We start from the raw sequence: 8,151 nt of genomic DNA, 5'->3' as shown, positions 1-8,151 counted from the left end.
GTGTTTTTTTAATGCAAATGACTCTCACAGTCAAGTCAAAAAGCAGCTCTGAAAGCATTCTACTTCAGTGCTACTGATGTTTTAAATGTTGCAGACTATATTTTCACCAAAGTATTTTCTCACTTTTTTAAAAGACGCAAGATCCCCAACCGCACACACTTTCTCACACACTTTGTCTTATTCTGTATTTTTGCTGTGCATGCGGATCCGAGGTGATACGGTAAGAAAAGTCTGGATTTTGCTATTTTCTTGCGAAAATAAGAGTTTCTTGTAAGACGCCTGACACTATACCTTGTACCTTCAACTTTCTCCAGTTATAAAGGAGATATAACCATTGAGATAGTTTGAATTGTTTGTGTTGTGAGCAACATTCTAAACTGCTCTGTTTGTGGACTAAATCATTGATTTATAGAATAAAATGTACCACTATTTATTTAAAAAACTTCCACATTAAAAGGATCCTGCGGTCCATTCTTCACACGTGGGCTACTCAATTAGCTGGAGGCAGTGTGACATAATTCTGGATTGTTTTGGTTCTTTGACGTTCATTCTGGAGTTGTTGTCAAAGCAGCAAGTTCACAAGCTCCAGCCTGGTCATGAGTAGAATTATTTTACATAAAAAGCATTAGATTATGTCTTAATAAACAGCAGTGATATGGGAAGTCCTTTGTAGACACGTCCTCTCCTTTTCAATGAGATGCAAGAATAATTGTAATCATTTCAAAAGTATTAATTGAGTACACTATAATTAATGTAATATTAGATGTCCTGTGCAGACGTGTACAGAATACAGGAGATGGTCATACAGTATGCATATGTGACCAGTACGTGCCAGAAATTCCTGTAGTTCCTACAATGTTGCTGTTGCCTCTTGGTAGCCTCCCTGATGAGTTTGCTCCTCGTTCTCTCATTAAATTGGGAGGGTCGTCCTGATCTTTGCAATGGTGCCACATTTTCTCCACCTATTGATGCTGGTTTTTAAAGAGTTCCATCGTACATTCAGTGCCTTCGATATTGTTTATATTCCCTTCCTGATTGTTACCTTTCAAAAAATGAGGTCTCACAGATTCGTGAGCAGATCTTTGTGCTCCATGGCTCTTAGTACAATGCAGCCATGAACATCCAAACAAATACTACAGCAACAGCTGCCTTTTATCTGGTTTTAATCAGAATCACTTTAATTAATGGCAGGCAGATGCCCTTTACCTACAGATGTAATTTTGAATGTGACTGGTTAACTCTTAGACCCCCCCACTGTAAAAGTGTGTGTAGACGTGTGCAATCAGGGTGTTGTAGGTTTCAGTATGTTCTCAAGATTAAAGGTGTGAGTAATGACTGAACACTCACCAGTGGTTTATGTGGTTTGGATTTCCTGCTCAATGAAGCTGTGCTTCTGTTCCAGAAAGAGCAACTATGCACACAGTAGATCTTTTCCCAACAGTAAAAGCACAATAATTTTTATGACACGTTCTCTTTTTATTGCGTACTCAAGAGCAGCCAAGTTGCATTAACTCAATACTCTCAGCTTCTTTGGTAGTATAAGAAGGGCAGGAAATTTAAGAGCATAGCTGCTGACCTCAGCAAATAACTTGCGAAAGAATGAGCAGGTTTTTGATAGCTTCTTTACGATCTGGAGAATAATTAAAGATTCATTGAAACAGTTCTCAGAAGTGCTTGAATGTGACACTGGAGACTCCTTCCATAAATAAATTCTCCTCACATAGCCATGTTGTATTTGTAAAAAAATACATATTCAGTTTTACTGCAATTGATTATTTGGTGTACATTTATTGTATGTTTTTTTTGTTACATGTTTGAATCTTTATAGAAGAATGATGTCACTTAAAATAACTTCACTGCTTTGTCTGGTCTTTCTGCACTTGATGATGGGTGAGTTTTACATTCAACATTATTGCACTACCACACAATGAAACCCATTAATGAAAAAATAACCACAATAGTTGTCGTGAATTGCTAGTGTCTTCTTCTTCTTCTACTTCTTCTTCCGGCTGCTCCCACTAGGGGTCGCCACAGCAGATCATCTGTCTCCATACCCTCTACATCCACTTCTTTCAAACCAACCACCTGCATGTCTTCCTTCACCACATCCATAAACCTCATCCTTGGTTTTGGTCCCTCCTTTGCACATGTCCAAACCATCACAATCTCACCTCCCTCACTTTGTCTCCAAAACATCCTCCATGCGCTGTGCCTCTAATAAACTCATTTCTAATCCTGTCCATCGTCGTCACTCCCAATGAACATCTCAAAATCTTCAGCTCTGCTAACTCCAGCTCCACCTCCTGTCTTTTACTCAATGCCACTATCTCTAATCCATACAACATCTCAGGTCTCACCACAGTCCTATAAACTTTCCCTTTCACTCTCACAGATACTCTTCTATCACAAATCCTGCTATCACTCTTCTCCACCCACTCCACCCTGCCTGCACTCTTTTCTTCAATTCTCTAACACACTCTGCACTGTGGACCCCAGGTACCTGAACTCCTCCACCTTCTCCACCTCTTCTCCCTGCAACCGCACCACTCCACTGCCCTCCCTCTCATTCACACACATGTACTCTGTCTTACTCCTACTGATGGTTATTCTCCTTCTCTCTAGTGTGTACTAATGTCTTCTCAATTGCATGTAATGAAGAGAGTAACAGATGCCAGTGTAGATCTGGGCAGTTTAATGACAAACACAGTTTACAATCTCAAAACAAGAATTAGACAAAAAAAAAAAAAACATGGAAAAGAACAGGCGATTGACTTATAGAAGGAAGTAGGACCGGCCGAAATCAGAAACACACATCAAATCAGCCAAACACTAATTGAACAGCCTGCTAATGCCAGGGATTAACAATCACATTACTCAATTAATTAATCAATCAATCAATCAATCAATTACTAATCAGTGTATATACAATTGGCGCTTTCATTCAATAGTTTTAATATTGCTTCTCACTAAGATGATATCAAAATAAATCTCATGAGCATTAATGCATGTTTAGTCCTAATACAACCCCAATTCCAAAACTGTTGAAACACATGTCAAATGTAATTAAAACAAAAATGCAGTGATTTGCAAATCTCATTAACCCATATTTTATTTACAATCAAAATACAAATGTTTAAAAAAAAAATTAAATGCTTAAACTGACAATATATACATTTAAAAAAATAAGCTACATTTGTGTTTGGCCACATTGGGTGCATTTACCACTATGTAGCATCATGTCTTCTGTCCATAAACATCTGGGAAATGAGGAGACCAGTTGCTTAAGTGTTGGAAGAGGAATGTTGCCCCATGTGTGTCTGATACAAGATTCTAGCCCTTCTATGATGCACCAAATTTTTCAAATAGTGAAAGGTCTAGACAGCAGGCAGACCAATTCATCACTCAGACTCTTCTACAAACATAATTACAAAATTACAAAACATCAAATGTAAAATTACCTTATTTTTTTCCCTTAAAATGGTATATTTTATCAGTTTAAGCATGACCTCTAATTACCTCTTTCATGTGTCATGTTTCAGGAGCTCTTGGGAATCAATGGAGTGTGAAATACAGCAAACTACATCTCTGTGCTGTAAAAGGATCTACAGTGGTTATGGAGGCCACTTACACACATCCAACAGGTCTTACAGTGAAAAACAGGTTTTGGTTTATAAACCCAGTTAAGGGTGTAAAACCGACTGATCTGAGTAATGAATCAGGTTACTCAGGCAGAGTGGAGTATTTAGGAGATAAACAGAATCACTTCTCCCTCAGACTGAGTGATGTGAAGAAATCAGATGAACACATGTACTGCTTCAGATTCAGAACAACTGGAGATAAATATCAGGGTTATCCTGGAATTACACTCAGAGTTACAGGTAAATAAAATCATCTTATTCTCTACATGTGTCACTCAGACCATAATCTCCTTTTAGCTACAGGAGTTTTGTAGCAGATGAATTAAAGCTCGAACATGTTGTTACTGAATTACTGTTTTCATGATATGGACTCCAGAAAGCAAATGAATGATAACACGGGAGACACACAACAAAATCTAGAACAATAAACACACAACTAACAGAACAGAAAAAGGATGGAACAAAACATAAGGAGACACATGTGACCAGCTCATGTGACATGCAGGGGCTGATGGGAAATGCAGTTTTATTGACTGACACACAAAGGCACAAAAGAAGAAATAATTACATTAGAATACAATAAATAAAGATTCAGTAGAAGATTACCAACTTATAATAACAAAACAAATATATAGATAATATATACATAAATATGTAACTACCAACAGGATCATGATTTAAAGGAGCAATTTATCCTATTTAGAGACAGTTTCTAGGAATAATAACAGTAAGATTCTTTGAATTATGCAAATATTATTGAGTTTGTTTCATTTTTATTTTGAGCCTCATGAACTTGAGTTGAGTTGAGTGTCAGAAACTTACATGGAAAAAAAAAATAACTAACATGTTAACAATTTAACACTGTTTTTAATTTAATATTTCTCTCATTGTTTAAGATCTTCAGCTGATCGCTCCTGCAGAAGTGACAGAGGGAGAATCAGTCATTCTGACCTGTAAAACCACCTGCAGTCTGACTGATCCAACATTCATCTGGTACAAAAACACACATGATTTAACCACAAACACCTTCAAGAGCAACGAACTCCACCTGCAGAGGGTCAGCAGTGAGGATGCAGGCAGTTATAACTGTGCTGTAAGAGGATCTGAACATCTCCCATCTCCTGCTCAATACCTCAGTGTCAGATGTGAGTTTTATTTAGTTTTTATTACTTGTATCTCAGTATTTAATAAAGTAAAACAATACAAAATAGCTCTGTGTTTTCTCTCTCTCTCTCTCTCTCTCTCTCTCTCTCTCTCTCTCTCTCTCAAGGCTATTATTTATTTTCTCTTTATCCTGACTGTCTGTCACTAAAAAAGTAAAAAACTGCACAAAAAAAATTACATACAGGTGTGGAATCTTTATCACTCACTTCTCCCAACTCCACCCTCCATTTACACTCTGCTTCTCGACGTACTTTCTTCCTGATAACACACTGTGTTCTGCATACAGACTCATCTTGATTTTCATGCACAGCTGAAGTTAATGGTTTTATCTATTAAATAAAAGGCTATTGAGAGACTGAACATCTTTACCTGAACCCTTGATGTAATTTCACATGTTTTGTAATTACAGAAACTTTGAGTGTGTGATTGATGATTTTGCAAAAACAAGTTCAGTGAGAAGAACTGTTAACATTTAAAAATAGGAGGGCATTTTCAGCTGTGAGTCCCAAAAGCTGTGGCAAAGGCTAGCAGGTTAGTGTTTTTTTAGGCTGCTTTATAGTGTAGACTTGACGATTCCACAGGTATTCCTGACCAGCAGTGCACATGGAAGGCAGCAACTGTTAATCATTCCTACAAAATACTGTGTACAAGGGATTATTGTGGAACTGAAGAAGACCTGTGGAAATTGTTGTGTTGCAGGAGGGTTTTGTCTTAGGCATTACAAGAAAGTCTTTACAATAAAAACTGTTTTTATATTTAAAATTGCCCACACATAATGTAAAGAAAGTGGTGAGAAGTGCTGAAATGATATATCAAAAATAGAATACTGGCTTCAGGTATTTATGAAAGATAATGCAAAACTATTAATTAGGACAATAAACTACACCAACTGTAATATCATATCTAAGGACAGTGGAACGTACAAGTGCATGTGCAGTAATGAAGTTGGGTATCAGAACTCCACCAGTTTAACTCTGAATGTTCTGTGTAAGTTAAAGCTGAAGATCTTCTTACATCCAATACAAGATACAACTATTATAATTTTATTTCTCATTTACCAACCCATTTTAGATCCTCCAAAGAACATCTCAGTGTCCATCATCCCCTCTGGTAAGATTGTGGAGGGCATTTTAGTGAATCTGACCTGCAGCTGTGATGCAAACCCACCTGTGGAGAACTACACCTGGTTTAATGAAACATCATCAGTGGGGAAAGGAAAGACCTTCACCATCTCTAAAGTCAGTTCTGAGGACAGTGGAAAGTACAAGTGCATGTGCAGTAATGAAGTCGGGCATCAGAACTCCACCAGTGTAACTCTGAATGTTCTGTGTAAGTTAAAGCTGAAGATCTTCTTACATCCAATACAAGATACAACTATTATAATTTTATTTCTCATTTACCAACCCATTTTAGATCCTCCAAAGAACATCTCAGTGTCCATCATCCCCTCTGGTAAGATTGTGGAGGGCATTTTAGTGAATCTGACCTGCAGCTGTGATGCAAACCCACCTGTGGAGAACTACACCTGGTTTAATGAAACATCATCAGTGGGGAAAGGAAAGACCGTTACCATCTCTAAAGTCAGTTCTGAGGACAGTGGAAAGTACAAGTGCATGTGCAGTAATGAAGTTGGGCATCAGAACTCCACCAGTGTAACTCTGAATGTTCTGTGTAAGTTAAAGCTGAAGATTTTCTTACAGTTACTACAAGATAAAACTATTATAGATTTATTTCTAATTTTCCAACCCATTTAAGATCCTCCAAAGAACGTGTCCATCTATAAATCAGAATTACACTGTATAATATTTAACACTGATTCATTATAACTTTATATTTCCACACAGTAGATCAGAGTGTAGGTGTGTATGCAGGTGTTGGGGTTGTTGGGGTTGTGTGTGTTTGTGTCATTGGGGTCATCATCTTGTATAGAAGGTAAGAAAATACAGGATCATTTATCATTTATTACATGATTAAAACTGCAAATTGCTAATAATGTCAATAGATTTTGTTCAATATTGTTTGTTTATTAGATTTTTTCTTTCACAGGAAAAATAAAAGAATTGAGTCACCAGTAGACCAAAGTAGAAATCAGGTAAAAATGTGTACAGATAATTGCTGTTTTGTGTTTGAATATTATCTGCTGCTTTTATAGTAAAATAATCAACAACATCAACAGTGTAATAAGGCAGAGAAACTGTTACCTGCTTGAAGTTGAAGATTATTTTCCAATAACAGCATATTCCCAAGAGTTTTATTTCTCTTTTACCAATAATTTGTAATAAATATCATGTCAAAATTATTATCTATTAACATTTACATTTGCTGTAGAGATAAAAAAAAAATATATAATAATAATTCTGTTCTCACATATGGTCTAGCAGCTAAAAACAGTCGATTTTTTTCTCTCATGAAATTAGTAGGACACTAAATTCAGCCTTGACATTAGAACAAGTAAAACATCTGCTGTTCTTATTAATAAATCAACACCTTCTGACCAATCACAATCCAGAATTTAACAGTGCTGTGATAAAAATGTTGCAAACATCAACATTTTTATCACAGCACTGTTAAATTCTGGATTGCCTCTCTGTCTCTGTGATCTCATGCTCTCCTCCTCAGGATTTTTATGAAAATGTAGCAGTGAATAGAGTCAACGCTGCATCTGGTTCAGCCTCGGCCAATCAGGATGAAGTCCTTTATGCTAAAGTTGTACGCCAGCGTGCTGTTGATCTCGGGGATGCTGGAAGTTCTGCTGCAATCACTTCTGCCTCTGGGGAGGACGAGGTTCAATATGCTAGTGTTAAATTTACACGCACTGGTGCTGACGACAGGTGAGAAGAGCTGCTCTGTTTCCTTCAATCTAACAGATCTGGAAAAGATCTTCTGCTGGATCTTAGTGTGATCATTTACTCTCTTTCTGTAGGTCTTCCAATGCTGAGGATCTCAGTGCGATCTACAGCAGCATGAAATGAACAGAATTTACCTGTTTATCCAACATCAGCATCACCAACTTCCACCTGGTTTTAGTTTAAAGCTTCTAGAAACTTCAGTGACTCATTTATAAATGCAGCTCATAACAGAACAGTGGCACTTCATCATCTGCTGGTCAGCGTGTTGCATCATGGGCTGTAGGACTTCAGATTTCACCTCAACAGACAATCAGTTTGTTTCTGATGTGTAAAGTTTGTGTGTCACAAAATCAGCCTGAAAATCATCACAGTGTAAATCCAGTTTTAGATTTTCGGATGTCTTCTGGACCCTCGCTATTGATCTCAACAAATAACTTATAAAACAAATTAATGAGAGGATATTGTATAAGTGTAAATATTTACCAGCATTTTATTTAGAT

General features: G+C 37.0%; 1 protein-coding gene across 1 annotated transcript; it reads left to right on the top strand.

Annotated features, from left to right (window-relative positions):
* The first annotated feature begins 1,871 nt into the window (after positions 1 to 1,871).
* On the top strand, positions 1,872 to 7,774 carry LOC124378584 (B-cell receptor CD22-like). Its single transcript, XM_046838313.1, has 8 exons — positions 1,872 to 1,890; positions 3,540 to 3,878; positions 4,535 to 4,783; positions 5,874 to 6,131; positions 6,216 to 6,473; positions 6,558 to 6,571; positions 7,422 to 7,633; positions 7,726 to 7,774. Exons 1-8 carry the CDS (start codon positions 1,884 to 1,886, stop codon positions 7,772 to 7,774), a joined length of 1,386 nt encoding a protein of 461 aa, XP_046694269.1. The 5' UTR covers positions 1,872 to 1,883.
* The last annotated feature ends 377 nt before the right edge of the window (positions 7,775 to 8,151 follow it).

Source organism: Silurus meridionalis, chromosome 24 (assembly GCF_014805685.1).
Source record: "Silurus meridionalis isolate SWU-2019-XX chromosome 24, ASM1480568v1, whole genome shotgun sequence".
Taxonomy (NCBI): domain Eukaryota; kingdom Metazoa; phylum Chordata; class Actinopteri; order Siluriformes; family Siluridae; genus Silurus; species Silurus meridionalis.
Note: the sequence above shows the minus strand (reverse complement) of the source record. Positions and strands in the feature narration are given on the sequence as shown.

Coding starts and splice junctions, on each gene's coding strand:
- LOC124378584 (XM_046838313.1), top strand. Junction 4,784..5,873: donor TCAATACCTCAGTGTCAGAT/GTGAGTTTTATT, acceptor AACCCATTTTAG/ATCCTCCAAAGAACATCTCA. Junction 6,132..6,215: donor TGTAACTCTGAATGTTCTGT/GTAAGTTAAAGC, acceptor AACCCATTTTAG/ATCCTCCAAAGAACATCTCA.